Raw genomic sequence first — 19,703 nt, forward strand, 5'->3', positions numbered from 1 at the left:
GATAGAGGAGGAAGGAATCCCAGTAATCCTGGTAGCTCCGGACTGGCCTCGTCGAGCTTGGTACGCCGACATGGTCAGACTGGTGGCAGACGTCCCATGGAGACTTCCTCTCAGGGAGGATCTACTGTCTCAGGGACCGATCTTCCATCCTGCTTTACGATCGCTGGCTTTAACGGCCTGGCTATTGAGACCCAGGTGCTGAAGGACAAAGGTTTGTCAGCTTCAGTTATTCCTACTCTAGTTGAAGCAAGGAAAGCGACTTCCAGAAAGATTTATCATCGCACATGGAAGTCCTACATTGCATGGTGTGAACCTTTGGGGTTCCGTCCTCGGTCTTATTCGATTAGTCGAATATTGGCTTTTCTGCAACAAGGGGTTGAGCAGAAACTGGCCTTGAGTACTATCAAGGGTCAGGTCTCAGCATTAGCCATCTTCTTTCAGAAGCCTTTGGCTACTCATTCCTTGGTGCGGAATTTCATCCAGGGGGTGCGACATCTGGCTCCGCCAGTGCACGCGCCGTTACCCCCCTGGGATCTTAATTTAGTGTTGTCGGTTCTTCAGAAACCTCCCTTTGAAGATATTAGGGAGATTCCTCTACCCACGTTGTCCCAGAAGGTGGCCTTCTTGGTGGCTATTACTTCTGCACGCAGGGTGTCAGAACTGGCCGCATTATCTTGTCGTTCACCATATCTGGTGGTTCATAGAGATAAGGTGGTTCTTCGTCCGAATACATCCTTCCTACCAAAAGTGGTTTCAGAATTTCATCTGAATGAAGAAATTGTATTACCTTCCCTGTGTCCTAAGCCCAGTCATCCTCGGGAGTTTGCTTTACACTCCTTGGATGTGGTCCGGGCAATCAGGGTAAACTTGAAAACGACAGACTCGTTTCGCAAGACGGATTCACTTTTTGTGATCCCAGATGGACCCAAAAAGGGGTTGCCTGCATCTGCCGCGACCATTTCCAGATGGATCAGACAGACGGTAGTGCAGGCTTATTCTATTAAGGGTCGGGAGCCCCCCTTCCCTGTTAAGGCGCACTCCACTCGGGCACTTAGTGCGTCATGGGCCTTTCGCCATCAGGCGTCAGTGGTCCAGGTGTGCAAGGCGGCTACCTGGTCGTCGGTGCATACCTTTTCTAAACATTATAAAGTTGATGTAATGGCATCGTCTGATGCCTCGTTTGGCCGCAAGGTTTTGCAGGCCGCAATTTGAGACCAGTGGTCTACCTCGAGGGTTTTTTCCGTTGGAAAATTTTTCTTTAGTCTCATTCTTTGTTTATAATGAGCCTTTAAAACTTCTAGTTTGGCACCGGTTGGGCCTTCTAGATTGGATTTGATTTTGTCAATCCCACCCCTCATTTGTGGCACTGCTTCTGGATGTCCCAGCTCTTGAGAATCAAGAAGACTACGTCTGTCAATGAGCGATAGAGAAAAATGGATTTTTGTAAGAACTTACCGTAAAATCCTTTTCTCTTAAGCTCATTGACAGACGTAGTACCCGCCCCTCTATCATTGAGTTGGGTTGGGTTAAATTCTCTGTACTGCTTTAAACAGAACTGATTCCCTGTAGCAGAGAGAGGGAGGATATACCCTCAGGGACTGCCCCTAAGGTGGAGCCAGAACGTTTTGTCTTTCTGCCTAGTCCTACTCCTGCGGAGACAACATAACCCAGCTCTTGAGAATCAAGAAGACTACGTCTGTCAATGAGCTTAAGAGAAAAGGATTTTACGGTAAGTTCTTACAAAAATCCATTTTTTTCAGTAAACACCAGTGTTGAGCCTTGTTTTGCAACTTATTGTAAGGGTAACCAACTTGGTTCCTTTATTTTTGTTAGTTCAACCATGTAAGGAGCCATGCCTCGTTTTTCACAAGAATAATGTAGTATTGTGCCCAAGACCCTCCTTTCGTACTAAAATGGTAGTTCTTCCACTTTCACCTTCCCTCTTTGTGCCCTGCTCCAAAAGCACCCAAAGGAAATTGCTCTTCACTGCCTAGACGTTATCAGAGTCTACCTTAATGCTACAGCTTCTATCAGGAAGATAGACTCACTGAACCTCAGGATTTGGCAAGGTACATCCTGCTTTAAAATCCATTGCTAGATGGATAAGACCACTTATCTTAAGATGTGCTCTTGAAGCAATACCACCCAACCACCCCCGCAGTATTGTGTGCTCACTTTATAGAACCAGTTTGAGCTTACTGGGCATTCAGACACACAGCCTTTTGTTTGCAGCTTTGTTAGTCCATCACCTGGTCTTTGTTCAGAACTTTGTCAAAGTTTCACCAGATAGACGTCTTATCTGTGAATGCTGCTTTCAGCTGCAAGGTTCTTGCAGCAGCACTCTGAAGCTGGGTCCATTAACACTTTATTATTTGGCCAGTTCTGTTTGCCTAGTTGTTGCCCCTCCTACTTATTAATAGATCCAGAGACATCCCTAAGCAATGAATACTAAGGGTGTGTTCTGTACTATACATATAAGAAAAAAAGAATTTGGACTTACCGATATTTCTCTTACGTCCTTCGACAGTCGCTGCCCATTCACACAGTCTTCACTTATGGGGTATTGACTTCATCTCCACAGGAGTTTCTAGGCATAAAACTTGTAAAAGAACAATAAATCTACATAGTCACACCCATGAGGGCTGTCCTACTAGTCCAATACCCCCCTGCAATAGCCATCCCAATTCAGTTATTCTTCTGTCTAGCTTAGGAGTGGATAGGCTTCCCTGTGCTGAGGCTACAGTCTCAGCCTTCCTCTTTTTCTTTGATTTATTTTCTGGAAATGTAATTTTTCTTTACATTGCTAGCTGTTTATTTTGTCAGCGCTAGTTAGTTAGATCTTCGGATGAAGACGGTGTTGCGGAGCTGGGAATCGGACTGACCATCCTGGTTCTCCAGGACTGAGGGTCAGATGGAATCCCAGCCCGCCATCGAGCGTTTCGCGGGCTATGCGTTCGCCCTGGCCTCATAAACGACCGATCCCTGTTCATCAGGGATGCACCCAGGTGAGGTGCCTACCTCACTGGACACAGCATAGGTTCGTCCGTGCATTCCTAGTGTCCTGCGTTTTTGGCTGGCGGCACTCCCCTGCCATCTGAGGGCGGGCGGTTTCCCGCTTGATATGAGGCACCCCACGCCATTAGTACAGGTAAGTACATTTTATGTGGGGCCTCTGTCTGAGGTCGGCAGTCCATGTGTGTCTGTGGTGTCCCCTGTGCGTTTTTTGGGATCCCTGTCCCGGTCCCTGCGGGGGGCGCTTTTCCCTCACAGCAGCGCTGTGTGGGGTTTTTGGGGGTCCCTCTCCTACATGTCACTTAGGGTGCTTGAGGATGCGGACACATGCAGCGACCTCTTTGTGGTAAAACACCGCCGGTCCGCCATTTTTAATGTGGGCAGCATGTCTGGCTTCACTGTGGGCGCTCTTGCAGCATGCTATGTAGTGTATTTTTGCGCCTTGCGGCGCCATCTTGTGTGTGGCAATGCGATCGTTCCGAGCACATGTCGGTGGCCATCTTGCCGAAGCCTCCCATTAGTTTACATAGGCATCCATTTTCCCTTGGCATGCAGCCTGGTTCAGCCTCCAGCGGTGACATCACTTCCTCGTTTCTTACAGGAGAGTCCGAAGGAGCTGGTAACACTTTGTGGGGTTCTGTCCTGCTGTTCTTTTTCCTGCCTTGCCTTGTGTACTTTTCCTGGTCAGTTTTATCCCTGCGGGGGCTCTGTATATCACAGTCTTATAGTGGTGTGCTGGGGAGGGGTCCGCAGCGCACTTAAAGGGCCAGGTTCAAAAAAAAAAAAAACTTTTCTTTTCTAATATGGAATCTCAGGACAGCTAATTCCCGCCAGCCTTGGTGGGGGGATTCAGGGTCCACTGCATCCTCTAACCAGACTGATTTGGCTGCTATTGTGGCAACTTTGGTGTCAAAAATGGATGTGCTGATGTCTGAACGTGCTGCTAGGAAAAGGCCTAGGATTTCCTTTTCTTCTGATTCTGAGTGTGACATGGTTGCTGTAGGTAGCGTGGCTCTTTCAAGGTCTCGCTCTTCTCAGGACCCGCAAGAGTCTGAGGGGGAGGCGGAGGTCGCAGGGGTGGATGATTCCCCCCCTGGGTCGCCAGAGGAATGCGCAGCTATGGATGAATTGATCCTAGCAGTGAAGGAAACACTACATTTGGAGGATGAGCCCACTCCTCCGGGCGTTGTGTCCTCTTTTGGAACACACAGGACACACAAGACGGCGCAGGTTTTTCCTTGTCTCACAGAATTTCACCATAAGGTGAATGAACTATGGCGTAATTTGAAGCACACCTTCGTGGTGCCTAAGAAGTTTCAACTTCTCTACCCTTTTGCGGCTACTACGGCTGCGCGTTGGTGTGTGCCTCCTCAAGTGGATCACACGGTGGCCAGGTTGAACAAGTCTACCCTGTTACCCACTGAGGACTCCCCGGTGTTTAGGGATCCTACTGATAGGAGACTGGAGTCTCTTGCCCGTCATTCCTACACGGTGGCTGGTTCCATGCTCAAGGCTATTTTTTTCCTCTGTAAGGGTGGCTCAGGCTTTGGCGGATTGGACCAAGGTGCTCAAACGCACCCTCGTGGCCGACTCTGCCCCTTCCACTACTGTGGACATGGTGGAGCAGATTCATCGTGTGGTCATGTATTTGTGCGATGCGGCTCTGAATGCGGCCCCATTGGCGATACGCCTGTCCAGTGTCTCTGTGGTTAACCGTTGATTAATCTGGTTGAAATGCTGGTCGGCTGACCAAAAATCCAGGAAGACGGTGGCTGACATCCCCTCTGCGGTGTCTCGCCTTTTTGGGGAATCCTTGGACGAATTGGTTAAAGGTGTCACTGGGGGTAAGAGCAATCTGCTCCCCCAGAATCCCAAGGGCAAGTTTTTCCGCGGTAAGCGGGGTCCGTCCTTTAAACCTACTCAAGGGTCCTTTCGTGCCTTCAGGGCTCAGAACAAGGGAAAACCCTTCAAGGGCCAAGGTAGCCAGAAGAAGCCCTGGTTTGGCAAACAAAAATCCGGCCAGGCCGGTGCGGCGGCTCAGTCCGCCTCTGCCTGAAGGGGCGCCCTCACCCGTTACAGGGGTGGGGGGACGTTTTGCGCGGTTTCCTACAACCTTGGCTACTCCGAATCACGGACAGGTGGGTTCAGGAAATCATTCGGTCAGGGTACAAGATCGAATTTCTTTAACGGCCGGCAAACAGATTCTTTCCCTCAAATCTTCATTTGACCCCAGGGCGGTTACAGGTCCTGCATCAGGCGGTGCAGGATCTTCTCTCTCAGGGGGTGATTGTCTGTGCCTGCTCCGTTGGTCGGATCGCCTTCAGGGCCGTCCTGTGCGGGTGCAGACGGACAATGCCACTGTGGTGGCTTACGTCAACCACCAATGGGGCACCAGGAGTGCCCGGGCAGCCCAGGAGGTGACCGGTATTCTGTCTTGGGCCGAGACTCATGTCCCGGCGTTGTCGGCAGTTCACATTCCGGGTATGGAGAATTGGCAGGCCGACTATCTGAGCCGCCAGACCTTGGACCAGGGGGAATGGTCCCTACACCCCGAGGTGTTTCAAATGCTGTGTGCGAAGTGGGGATCCCCGGATGTGGATCTGTTCGCGTCTCGGCTGAACCACAAAGTGGAAAGGTTCCTGGCAAGAACACGCGATCCTCTGGCAGACGCCTCGGATGCGCTGGTGGTGCCTTGGCGTCAGTATCAACTGATATATGCCTTTCCTCCGCTTCAGCTGTTGTCCAGGTTCCTTCGCAGGTTGGCCTCTGAACCATCACTGGTGATTCTGGTAGCACCAGACTGGCCTCACCAGTCCTGGTACGTGGACATTGTTCACCTGGCCGTAGAGCCTCCGTGGCGGCTGCCAATGCGAGAAGATCTGCTGTCCCAGGGCCCGATCTTACATCCTGCTTTTACACTCGCTGGCTTTAACGGCCTGGCTGTTGAAAGCCAGGTCCTGAGAGACAGGGCTCTCTCCTCAGAGGTTATTCCTACTTTGATCAAGGCTTGAAAAGCCTCTTCTGGTAAGATTTATTACCGTACATGGAAAGCTTATTTTGCCTGGTGTGAGTCCAGGGGTTTCTCTCCTCGTTCTTACTTGGTGTCGAGAGTGTTAGCTTTCCTCCAGACTGGGGTGGACCAGCGCCTTGCGTTGACCACGAATAAAGGTCAGGTCTTCACCCTGGCTGTTCTTTTCCAGCGCCCTGTGGCGTCTCATTCCTTAATTCGCACCTTTGTTCAAGGTGTGCGGCACTTGGCCCCTCCTAGGAAGGAGCCCTTACCTCCATGGGACAAGAACTTGGTTCTGTCCGTGTTACAGAGTTCCCCGTTTGAAAACATCAGGGAAATCTCGTTGCCTATGCTATCTAAAAAGGTGGCTTTCTTGGTGGCGATCACTTCTGCCCGCAGAGTGTCAGAGTTGGCGGCGTTGTCTTGCCGTTCCCCTTACCTGGTGGTTCATAGGGATAAGGTGGTCTTGCGACCTAATCAGTCTTTTTTTGCCAAAGGTGGTTTCGGAATTCCACCTGAATGAGGACATTGTTTTGCCTTCGCTTTGTGCGAATCCCAAGCATCCAAAAGAGGTTGCTTTACATGCCTTGGATGTTGTCAGGGCGATCAGGGTCTACCTGTCGTTGACTGAATCCTTTCGGAAATGGGATTCTCTGTTTGTCCTTCCTGAGGGACCTCGGAAGGGTATGGCTGCGTCTGCAGCAACCATTGCCAAATGGATCAGACAGACCATTTATACAGGCCTATTCGTTGCGGGAACGGGTTCCTCCCTTTCCTGTGAAGGCGCACTCTACCAGGTCGATGAGTACGTCCTGGGCCTATCGGCATCAGGCCTCGGTGGCCCAGGTGTGCAAGGCTGCGACTTGGTCGTCGGCGCACACTTTCTCAAAATTCTACAAAATTGATGTTCTGGCATCAGCTGATGCATCCTTTGGCCGCAAAGTTCTCTGTGTGGCCGTTCCTTAGGACACCCTGGTTTTTAATCGGGTTCCTAGCTGTTGGGGTTTTCTTCCCCTTGGTTATTTGTTTTCCTGGGTTGTTGCTCATGTTGAGCCTTTGTTTTTGTTACCCAGAAGGTTACCTTCTTGTATATGTAAGGTTCCTTTCTCTGATGTGGGTACTGCGTTGCTTTTCTGGCAGTTGCGTTGCCCACCCCTCATGTCTACACTGCTTTGGGACATCCCCATAAGTGAAGACTGTGTGAATGGGTGGCGACTGTCGGAGGACGTAAGAGAAAATGGAAAAACTGAATTTTTGTAAAATCTTACCGTAAAATTCCTTTCTCTGAGTCCTCCGACAGTCGCCGCCCCGCCCCTCTTTTTGGGGTCTTTTCACTTTCACTGCTTGTGACCAAACTGAATTGGGATGGCTATTGCAGGGGGATATTGGACTAGTAGGACAGCCCCCATGGGTGTGACTATGTAGATTTATTGTTCTTTTACAAGTCTTATGCCTAGAAACTCCTGTGGAGATGAAGTCAATACCCCATAAGTGTAGACTGTGTGAATGGGCGGCGACTGTCGGAGGACTCAGAGAAAGGAATTTTACTGTAAGATTTTACAAAAATTCAGTTTTTCTCCATCTTGGAGTACAATATAGGACATGAGCCACCTTCCATTTTGTTCCTGCAATACTCTGCATGGTTTTCTGCAAAACTGAGACCTCTTGGAGTGGGGCAGGGTTATAGGGAACTCCCAGAAATGTGTCCCTCAAAGCTATGCAAGTATCCAAATCACTTGAAGGTAGCAGCCTATGGCCCGAAGTCTATGAATAGCAAGCCTATGTCTTGTACTGTACTTAAATATAATATAGAATTCACAGGTAAGTCAAAATCCCCCCACTCCCCCCCCCCTTCATTTGTTTCTGTCTTTCACTTAGTTTTTGTCTTGCCAATTTCTCTATTTCAGGTTTCCACCATAATGTCAGCCAGTACCACAACCCTCCGATACCCAGGCTATATGAACAATGATTTGATTGGATTGATTGCTTCTCTCATCCCCACACCTCGTCTGCACTTCCTAATGACCGGATATACTCCACTGACAACTGACCAGTCGGTAAGAATTTTTTTTTTTTTTTCCCCTATTCCTATTTTTTTCATTAGACGCCTTCTTCAAAAGATTGCCTTTAATCTCAAGAAGCTTTAGTTTGATATAAACCTGCCATTAGTTGAAACTTGCAAAGTCCTTCCTAAGAGCAGACACCATACTATAGAGCCTGCTATGTACTTCCTCCTGAGTATGGGCGTCAGACTGGCGTCAATGAGCTTTAGTATGGGGAGTTTTAATGCATTTGATGAGCATGAAAGCACGTTAAAACTGCTCCACAATGAAAAGTGACAGAAATAAGCTAATTTTACTGCCCCGCAACCACGCTGCAAACACCTGCCTGAGCATTTGTTGAGCGTTGCCATAGACTTGAATAGGAAGCCCTTCAAACGCTTCCTGACTCGACATTAGGCTTCAATTTTGAAGCGATGCGACACTAACACTTCATGTTTTTATAATGTGAACAGCACTATGTGCTGTCCATTGTATCATTTGCATAGGCGTTTGAGGGGCGTTTTCAATGTCTGCTTTTAATTCCAGTGTGAACTCAGCCTCAAAGTGTTCTAGTGTTCAGATCAATCCAGTAGAAGTAATGTTTACAGGTTAGAGCATCACAACAAGATATGGACAAGCAGCAAGCAGTTACTAAAAGAACTGGCAATAATACAGCAGTGGAAACTTCAAAAGCATCATTCTAAAATTTGAAATGCTCATCCCAGTGGCAGGGCAATGATCTTTTTAGGTCAATAGCTAGGCTGAAGCGGCTGAGTGATGACACTATAGCATCAGAATAGTTAGGCTTCATCCATCCAAGTATAGTTTACACCGCACAAAGAAGTAAAGTTAGGAGCAACAGTAAAGCATTAAACTGCATTCATAGTATAGTAGTCGTTAAAAAATGTTAAGGTGGAAGGTTGGAGTACAGGGATCCAGAAGCTATGAATGGCTCAAACTGTTAAGCTAGCCCCAGCATGTGTGAGGTCCTTGAGGCACGCTATAAGTGGATCCCGGCCGATCATCTGTGAGTCAGCATGCCTGCTGTCAGGAGAATCAGTGTGGAGCAGGAGGAAGTCCTTGGTTGCAGTGACAAGATGTTTGAGTACAGACTCTCTTAGGAAGTGCTGGAATTATCTGTTTGTTTATGTTGCAATTCCGAACGCCTAGCACACACTAGTTTCTTTTCATTCAACCCAACGGGCTGAACTAAAAAAAAAACTGACACATACGGGTCTATCTTAATTGTACAGTACAGGACACGGGCTGGATTTAAGACCCTGGGTTAAAGGCTGATACCTTCAGGTAAGCAGACACTGGTAAAGCTTTCCGAGACACACCTTTCTGGGCATACACCTGAACCCTACCCCACGCTGTGAGATCTGTTTTTTTGCTAAGGCTCGGGTGCTCAACCTGTGGCTCTTCAGCTGTTGCAAAACTACAAGTCCCATAATGCCTCAGCCTTTGGGAGTCCTGCTGGTAACTGTCAGCCTTGCAATGCCTCATTTGTAGTTCTGCAAAGGCTGTAGGGGCCACAGGCTGAGCACCCATGTCGTAAGATATTTAACCACGTCTCCCTTTGTTTTCATTTGCTTCACTGTTTATTATTTTACTTTTACTTCCTATTCAACTCCTCACTGTCTAATTCAAAAAAGGAAGCCGTACATCCGGATTGGTTTAACCTCTGTATAACCTTGGGAGTCGTACCCAAACCCTGTGAGGAGGGCTGTACTACTGCTTTGGGCACTGAATCCCGTTTGGATGCTCACCTCAGCATTTTAATGTAGCGCCTATAGTTAGCTGCAAGGTGCTATACAAATCCAAAACTGGGATCCAGCCCTAATGTACCTGGGCCCTGAAGACCCCTCTGGGAGTTTGCCAACTGTGATGGGCTAAGCCTAGACACTAATTATAGAGCAGTGACATGAATGTGTAAGAAAGGTTTACGCTGTACTGCACCGATACTATTTTCTCACTAATGCAAGTTTCCAAAATTGAGTTTGTTCTGCGTTTAAACTATAAGAAAATCAGGAATTGTTTCAAATGTTTGTTTTTAGTGTTCAACTATTCAAAGTTGGTGGTAAGATTCCACCATTCAGAGCATAGTGTCCGGTGGATAACTAAGCGGTTACATCATTGGTTGCACTATTGCCACCATTTCTGCCTAGTGCCTTTTATGTAGTACTCAGGCACTTACTACTACCCTTTAGCCTAAAAGACTTCTAAATTGCATGTTGTGTACTCCTTCACGGGCATGCTCATCTTTTTCCCAAACCCTACCTTGAAAGTACTCCACACCCTCACCGATGTAATGTTCTGGTACCTCTGGTACCCTTATTTCCACATTTCTCTCTTAATATTGCGTCCCATCTTGCTATCCAAATGGGACGCATACACCTTTAAGGGCAATGACATCATCGCCGAGCGCCGCTATGAGCGGCTATTTCAATCGCCGGCTTTCTCTCACTCATTGCTCGTTCAAACCGCATGTTCACCGCACCTTCTCTTGCGAAGCTGGAGCTGCTGGCTATTCCCTTTGCCTGAACTGAACCGGAACCTCGCTGCCTATCCGTATCTCGCTACTGGATCACCTCTCACTACTGAATTTTGTTACTACTACCTATCTAGTTATAAGTACCCCACAGGGGATTCCTTACTAACCTGCACTTCTACTGTCATCTACTGCATATACCAGGACTATCTCTATCTAAGCTATTTCCTATCATCTGTATAGACTGTTAGCTCTTGGGACTACCATCAACTATCGTTGCACTAGGTTACTCTGTCTTGTATACTCCATCTGCACTATACTTGACATTAGAATCTGCTTACTACCATCACCTAAACACTCTCCTAATACTACTCCTAGGTGCTCACCATACTATAGCCTGTCTCTCACCTATATACTCTCACATATACTATCCCTCCATTAACATCAGATTGAGTGTATGTATATTGCAGAAACAGGCTGTGCACAGTGATGAAGTCCTGAGAGTTGGATATGTTTGTTCAACAGAATCTCTACACGACTACGGAGTGTGACAATTCTGCAGCTGCAAATCCATCCACTAACAAAAACGCATGAGCGTTACAACCGATGACTGAAGAACTGCAAAACACTCAACCAGCTCAGAGTGATTCCACTTCCCTTGTGCTGCAGCAAGACTCTTTTTAGCACTGCTCTTTGCATCTGATTCTAGCTCTATCTCTCTCATGCGACAAGCAGCCTATCTCCGACTTAGGTAGATTTTTCTACAGCTGTTTTAGACTTTGACAGCTAACTGCCTTAATACGGCCATCACTTTCCAGGACACAAAAGTGCTAAGGATCATCGCAGACATTGAGCAGAATAAGGACTCACAGGTAGTGTTAGAAGAAGCCGTGAAAGATTTCTAACCACCAGCCTCTTATACACCTGATGCTATGGCTTCATTTAATATGCTTGCCAGTGTAGATGTGATCACTTCTGCTCAAGTCTAAAATTGCATTCCCAATTTATGAACAAATAGAATGGGCAATTGATGCCAAGTGCATTTACATGAAAAGATGTTCACTCCCTTAGAGAATCATTGTTGTTATCCAGTAGAAATAAGTTCATTAAAAAGTGGTCTGTTACAGCAGAAGACCCTGCCCTCTTATGCTAAACATCTTACTGTGCCTATAGAAGAGGTTTCTTCATTTAAGATTCTGCTGACTAAAGATTTAGGACACTCTTTTAAAAGTTATTTTAAATATCAGAGGCCCAGCTCTGCAGTTGGCTGTTGCTGCAATTTGTTTGCCAGATCGCAGCTAATTGAACTAGAACAATGAGCAGGATCCTGTCTTCCATGATCAAATCTTGGCGGAGCACCTGCAGACACTGCCTTCATAAAAGATGTTACAGGAAGAAAAGTATTTGTTTCACAACAGAAAGCCCTAAACCTCTTTCTGAGGGGCTTCTACCTCTTCAAAAAGAAGAGTGCCCTATCGATCTATGTCTTCACCTTCAAAGCCATAACTCCATCCTTCCTTTCAGCACAAGACTTGGAATACAGAATCTGCCAAGTCTATCCCAAAACTCCCTTCACAATGAAAGGGGTGCTCTCACTACTAATTAGGAGGGACGTCTGTTATTAGGCATATTGCCTTTCTCTGGGTCAAAAATGTTTAAGACCTGTGGGTTCAATTGGTGGCTTTATAGAGGTAAAAATGTAGTTCAAAATTGTGCCCTGATTTGCCTTCTTTTAAACCAACCAAAATCTGCAGACCATCCTGGACAAGATGGAGTCTTGTCCAACAGACTGGTCATTTTTGTTCCTCTGGAAGACAGGTGGATTCTATTCAAACCTGTTCACGATGGCAAATCTGAATAGGGGGTATTTATTCTATCCTAGACCTAGAAGTGCCTTGACGTTCCAAAGTTTTGCATTAAATCTGCAAGTTCAGTTATCACCTTTCTGAGATAAGGGGAATACTTCCCATTTACCCACCTCATCAGTGCTTCTTGCGCTTCACGGTAGGAGACCAACACTTCCAGTTTGGCACATTGCCATTTGCCCTATCCTCTGCACCCAGAGTATTCAAAAATGTGCTTGCACCTTTTCTTGCCCTCTTAAGAGCTCAAGGCATTCAAGCAACCATGCTCTCTTTCCACCAATTCTTTGTCTTGTTGTTAATGCCTTACAGAGGACTATTGCCAAGTGGATAAGACAACCCACCTCAAGAGCTTACACTCTAAAGGAAAAGACCGCCACCAGCACTTGCATTCTCAGTCCACCAGCTCAATGGAGGTTTCCTGGGCATTCCAACATCAAGCCTCTGTACTATATTTTAGAGTACAGGACACCAGCCACCCTCCCTCTGTTTCTGTGTTACTCGGTATTGCTTGCTAAAGAAAACAGAGGACTCAAAATGGGATAGGATTGTAGGAGTACACCCAGGGGATCATGTCCAGCAATGCTTTGCCCAGTGTCCAATCACCTGTGGATTCCACATATAACACAGGGTCTATGATTATCCTGTGTCCTGTACTGTAATAGGCTGACTTGTAAGGCCTTGTTTATGCTAGTGGTTTTACCACTCCCCTTATGTCGCAAAGGCAGCAGCAAAGGGATGCACCCATGCAATCATGACAGGGTAAAAATGATCCCTGCTGTCGTGTTCAAAGAGAGCAGTGCTGCCTACTGAACTCATTCTAATGAATGTGGGCTCCCCACAACTGTGTGCCATGTACTCAGTTGTGACACACTAGTGTGGGCTTCAATGGGTTAAAGCAGGCAGTAAGGGGGTAATACAACACCTCCTCCCCAGCCATCAAATGCTCTCTGAAGAGTGATCCTAATGCACCGCTAGTGTAAAAAAGTCCTAAGAGCTGTATACATTTAAGTAAACGTATCCCTTTTGTTTATATATTTTGCTATGTGTGCTAAAAAGCTCACCCTAATAAAATATGGTCAAAGATGCTTTAATCTAAAGAAATGCAGCGGCTCTTTGACATCACATGTGCTTCGTTCTAGAAGACTGCATTCATACTGCACTTTGAGCACTGTATGAGCGCAAAAAAATGATTGAGGGGTTCTGTTGATAGAACAGATTCTATGCAAACCATGTAACAATCAAAGCTGTCAGTAGCTGGATTTTGTGATCTACTTACATCTTTTCTAAGATTGAATGTTAAAAAGAGCTGGATGCACCTAAAGGCTGTTAAGGTACCTGGCACCATTAGAGAGGTAAAACAACTAGTTAAATGCATGTGTTAGAAACCGTTTGTTGGAAACCGCTAATTGGCTAATGCGCATGCGCGAATTGGCCAATGTGCACGTTATGCGTTCTCACGTTTGCACGCATTGACCCAGACGTTTTGGCGTCAAAGAAAGCCTATTTAAAGGCAGCTGGTGCATTTGCACTTTGCTGTCTTGTCTAAAGCCCTTGCCATTGTTCCTGGACCTGTGACCTGTTTCCTGCTGATTTCCTGTTGACCTTTTGGCTTGTCCCTGACTCCGCTTGTCTGCTGCCCGTCCTGACCCCGACTTCTTTGACCATTCTCTCGGATCTTCCTTTTCTATTTGCCTTCGGACCTTGACCGGTTCTCCCTTGGTGGGGCGACCCTGAGGACCGTGACCTGGTATCCACACGCAGCGAAGTCCATCCTTCCCACCAGAGGCTCTGGCGAAAACCGGTGGATAGGATTCCACACCTCAGGCTAGCCTGTGTCACTTACCTTGGGGGTTCCCGTCCAAGCTCCGCCCTCTAGCAAACATCGGGGCCTACCTCTGCCGTCAGGTTACCACCAGCACCCTAACAGTACAAGACAGCCATGTTGAAACCTGCAAGAGAGGCCTCACCGTTAGAAGAGATCTGCCAACACCTAGCAGCCCTGTCTCAAGCCGTGAAGATGCTCCAGGATGGCTATACACAGTTAGAGGGACGGTTGCGCTCTGTAAACCTCCCGGCGGATTCCCCTGTGCCATCTTCTCCCTCCTTTGCTGCCGCAGCCACAGGACCAGCCTCCAGCCCCACAGTAGTGATGCTGCCACCGGAACCTCGGGTCCCTACCCCTGAAAAATATTCCGGAGATCAGGGTAAATTCCGAGCGTTTCGCAATGCCTGCCGGCTATACTTTTCCTTGCAACCCAGACCTTCTCCCTCGAGGCCACCAAGGTGCGGTATATTATTTCATTGCTGCTAAGCGAAACGCAGTCCTGGGCCCATCGGCTCCTTGAAGAGGGTAGCCCCCATTTGAACTCTGTTGTCATTTTTTGAGGCTATGGCCCAACTCTATGACGATCCACAGCGATCTTCCACCGCAAAAGCTGCGCTACGCGTTCTCCAGCAGGGGCACAGACCCGTAGAGGACTATGTCACTGACTTCAGTCGCCTGAGCTCCGACACTTCTTGGAACGAGGCCGCACTCCGGTACCAGTTCCATCTTGGTTTGTCCGAGGCACTGAAGGACGAATTGGCCCGGGTGGGGCCAAAATCCCGACGCACTGGAGGATTTGATCTCCCAGGCCATTAAAATCGACCTTTGGCTCAGAGAACGCCAGGTAGCACGATCAACGCAGCAGTTTCGGCCAGCCTAGATGTTGCCATGGGTAGCACCTCCTGTACACTTCTCTCCCGCTGGAGCCATGCCCGATGCACCTCAACCCATGCAACTTGGGGTCATACGGACCTGCCTTGTTTCTGGAGGAGAGACGTCGCCGCCAGCTGGGTAATCTTTGCCTGTATTGTGGAGAAGCTGGCCATTATGTGCGCTCCTGCCCAGCGAAACACCGTAAGCCTTTGCCAGTCTCGACCTCCAGTTGTGTGGCATCGGTTACCTCTACTTCCCACTTAGCCTTTCCTGTGTCTTTGCAGCTTTCGGAAGGACCCGTCCAGGTTACAGCAATCATTGACTCGGGAACCTTCAGCTGTTTCATTGACCGTTCCTTTGCGGGGCAACAAGGCATACCTCTCCGGTCCAAGACCCAGGACCTCACCATCTTCCTGGCCGATGGCTCCCACATCAAGTCTGGACCCGTGACCCAAGAAACCCTTCCTCTTCCGATGGTCTCTTCATCAGGTCATAAGGAATTAATAAGTTTGGATATCATTGCATCTCCCTTATTTCCCATTATCCTGGGATTGCCATGGTTGCAGGCACACAACCCGCAAATCAACTGGATCACAGGAGCCATCCAGTTCCCGTCTCCTTACTGCAGGAACTCCTGTCTACCCGCTCCATCCAAGTCCCCCCAGACCCTGTTCTGTCTCGAATCTGAGCCTGATTTACGTTCTGTTGTACCCAGGGCCTATCACAACTTCCTGGATGTTTTTAGCAAGCGGGGAGCTGAGACCTTACCTCCTCACCGTCCATATGATTGCCCCATCGACTTGCTCCCTGGAGCCGAGATCCAATTTGGCCAAATTTACCCGCTATCTGAACGCGAGCTGGACGTTTTAAAAGACTATGTGGACGAAAGTCTGAAGAAGGGATTTATCCGTCCTTCTACCTCTCCGGCAGGGGCAGGTATCTTTTTCGTAGAAAAGAAGGATCACTCCCTTCGACCTTGTATCGATTACAGAGACTTAAATAAAGTTACCATTAAAAACCGCTAGCCTCTCCCTCTGGTTCCCGAGCTCTTTCAGCGACTCAGATCTGCTGTCCTGTTCACTAAGTTGGATCTCCGCGGGGCCTACAACTTAGTCCGTATGCGAGAAGGCGATGAGTGGAAAACAGCTTTTCGTACCAGGTTTGGGCATTTCGAATATCCTTGTGATGCCTTTTGGCCTCTGCAACGCTCCAGCTACGTTCCAACACTTTGTGAACGATATTTTTAGGGATTGGCTGGACATCTTTGTCATCGTTTACCTAGATGACATCCTAATCTTCTCAACTTCCCTGGAGCAACACTGCGAGCATGTTCGAAATGTTCTCGGCCGCCTTCGTCAGTATGGTCTCTATGTTAAGGCTGAGAAGTGTGACTTCGAGCAGAGCAGCATCCCGTTTCTGGGGTTAATAATTTCTACAGAGGGAATAGAGATGGATCCCCAGAAGGTCTCTGCCATCCTTGATTGGCCACCTCCATCTGACAAAAAGGGAGTACAGCGCTTCGTTGACTTCTATAGAAAGTTCATTAAGGGATTTTCTCATATTATTACTCCCATTACTCAGCTCACCAAGAAGAGTGCCTGCTTTCAATGGTCCCCGAAGCCCAGTCCGCCTTCTTGGTCCTTAAGAAGCGTTTCATGTCAGCCCCTGTGTTGATCCCACCTTACCCTACCTCCTTGAGGTTGATGCTTCTGAAGTTGCGATCGGGCAGTCATCTCACAAAGACAGGGAACCAAGGACTTGATACACCCGATAGCCTTCTTTTCCCGGAAACTCTCCTTTGCGGAGAGGAATTATGAAGTTGGGGACCGGGAAATTTTGGCGAACAAAGCCGCACTTGAAGAGTGGCGGTATTTGCTTGAGGGTTCTGCACACCCTATTCTTATTTTTACGATTCACAAAAACCTTGGGTATCTGAGATCTGCAAAACGTCTGAGACCCCGTCAGGCACGGTGGGCACTGTTTTTCTCAAGGTTTTCATTTCATATCACCTATCGGCCTGGGTCTAAAAATGTTAAACCGTATGCCCTGTCCCAGATGTTTGATAGCCCGAAGGAAACTTTGGTACCTGACATCATTCTATCCGAAAGGAACTTCCTACTTTTGTTCACAAGTCTGAAAGCTCGTCTTGAGCAAGCCTCTGCCCACACTCCTGGTCCACCCACCCCGAATACCCCTGGTGTGCAAGAATGGCTTGTTATGGGTTAAGAACAAGGTCTTCATCCCGGAGAAAGTCAGAATAGCAATCCTAGCCACCTGCCATGATCACCATCTGGCCGGTCATTTTGGCATCCATAGAACCCTTGACCTCCTGCAGCGCTCTTTCTGGTGGCCTGACATGGAACAGAGCTGCAGGAGTTATGTACTCTTCTGTACCATCTGTTCCCGGTGTAAAACCACCAGAAGTAAGGCGTGGGGCCTTCTCAGACCTCTTCCCATCCCTGATCTGCCCTGGCAAACAATTGCCATGGATTTCATCGTGGAACTTCCACCTTCTGCTGGGTGCTCTGCCATTTTTGTGGTGGTAGATCGGCTCTCTAAAATGGGCCATTTTTTGCCCCTCAAGGGTACTCCCTCTACAAGGGAAACCGCAGAGATCTTCATAAAGGAAATCATAAGACTCCATGGGGTACCCATGAACATCATCTCTGACAGAGGGGTACAATTTATGTCCCGCTTCTGGAAGGCGTTATGTAAACTGCTAAAGATCGAGTTGTCTATGTCAGCCTACCACCCACAGATCAACGGACAAACCAAACCCTGGAGCAGTACCTGCGGTGCTTTACCACCTTTGTCCAGGACGACTGGGTAGCCCTGTTACCATTTGCAGAATTCTCCTACAATTCCAAACACTCTGTTACTGGTTAGTCTCCCTTCTACGCTAATTACGGATTTCATCCCTCCTTCTTACCAGATATTTGTCTGAATCCGGAGTTCCCGCAGTCCAGGACACCGTCAACTTCTTTTCCCGAAATAATAACCTTCTGCGGGAGACCTTAGCCAAGGCCCAGAATAATCCTCGACAAGAGAAAGAAGGGAGAGTTGATTCTTCAACTTGACGACCAGGTTTGGCTTTCCACGGCTAATCTCCGCCTGGCCTGCCCGTCCAAGAAGTTGGCTCCCAGATTTATTGGTCCATTTTCAGTTAAAAGGAAACTCAATGATGTGTCCTATGAACTATCCCTACCCGACACCCTTCGGATCCATACCGTATTTCATGTTTCCTTACTGAAGCCCGTGGTCCCCAATAATTTCCCCGGTAGTAGTTCCGGTACTCCAGAACCTGTGATCGTGGATGGAGATGTGGAGTATGAAGTTGAGGCTGTGGTGGACTGTCGAAAGAGAGGCAACCAGCTACAGTTTCTGATCAAATGGAAGGGTTATGGTCCGGAAGAGAACTCCTGGGAGCCTGAACGGAACATCCATGCTGCGGACCTAGTCCAAGCATTTTTTCGTGCTCATCCACAAAAAAGGATCTTGTTGGGCATTCGGAGGTCTCCCTTAAGGGGGGGGCAATGTTAGAAACCGTTTGTTAGCGCCCGTTCGGAAACCGCTAATTGGCTACGCGCATGTGACCTGTTCCCTGCTGATTTCCTGTTGACCTTTTGGCTTGTCCCTGACTCCGCTTGTCTGCTGCCCGTCTGGAACCAGGCTTGTTTGACCATTCTCTCGGATCTTCCTTGTCTGTTTATTTGCCTTCGGACCTTGACCGGATCTCCCTTGGTGGGGCGACCCCGAGGACCGCGACCTGGTATCCACACGCAACGAAGTCCATCCTCACCACCAAAGGCTGTGGCGAAAACCGGTGGATACTTAGATTCCGCACCTCAGGCTAGCCTGTGTCACTTACCTTGGGGGTTCCCGTCCAAGCTCCGCCCTCTAGCAAACATCAGGGCCTACCTCTGCCGTCAGGTTACCACCAGCACCCTAACAGCATGTGACGGACCACCTGGCACCCCAATTGGGTGCCTCCACCAAACTGTGCCTCCTGCCCTCCTGTCAGGGATACCACATGCAGGCATCCAACAAGGGTGATGAGATCAGTTGGCTGCAGGAATCGGGACCCAGACGGATAAGGTGTAAATACGTTTATTAAGCAAAATGACCCCCTCCAATTACCAACACCAGTAGACCATATACAAGTAAACAAAATATAAATGTAACAGTGCAAAACCGTAATAGTAACCCTACTAACAATATACAGAAGGATGGAGCAAACAATTGCAAGACATGACAGGGTCAGGAGACAAGGAAAGCAGGGAGCCAGGTACAGAAATCAGGGTACAGGGAACAGGATGCAGGTTTCAGGATCAGGCTCAGACAGGCACACGGCTAGCAGAGAAAATACTGAAGCACTGAACCTCAGTGAAGGGCGGGCTTATATTCCCTCAGCGGTCCTCCTCAGGTTCAGCCTAATTAAAAGTACAGTCCAGCTGCTGGGAGACACCCGCTGGTGGGCCCTGGAACTCCACCCCTTAGTTCCAGGAACAACAGTGCCACCAACAGGTGACCCACGTAATGACACTGATCCTGACACCTCCAGACGCTTCCAGCAGACCAATAGCTA

At 48.2% G+C, this 19,703-nt stretch overlaps 1 protein-coding gene across 2 annotated transcripts in view; it reads left to right on the top strand.

Annotated features, from left to right (window-relative positions):
- LOC309566226 (tubulin gamma-1 chain) overlaps window positions 1-19,703 on the top strand; it is a 515,319-nt gene that overhangs the window by 383,367 nt on the left and 112,249 nt on the right. For both annotated transcript variants that reach the window (XM_082271329.1, XM_082271328.1), the window contains exon 8: window positions 7,930-8,079. In XM_082271329.1, the coding sequence (XP_082127455.1) occupies window positions 7,930-8,079 (150 nt within the window). The remainder of the gene's footprint in view (window positions 1-7,929; window positions 8,080-19,703) is intronic.

The sequence above is a fragment of the Pelophylax lessonae genome (assembly GCF_965119305.1).
Source record: "Pelophylax lessonae genome assembly, chromosome: 11".
NCBI lineage: Eukaryota > Metazoa > Chordata > Amphibia > Anura > Ranidae > Pelophylax > Pelophylax lessonae.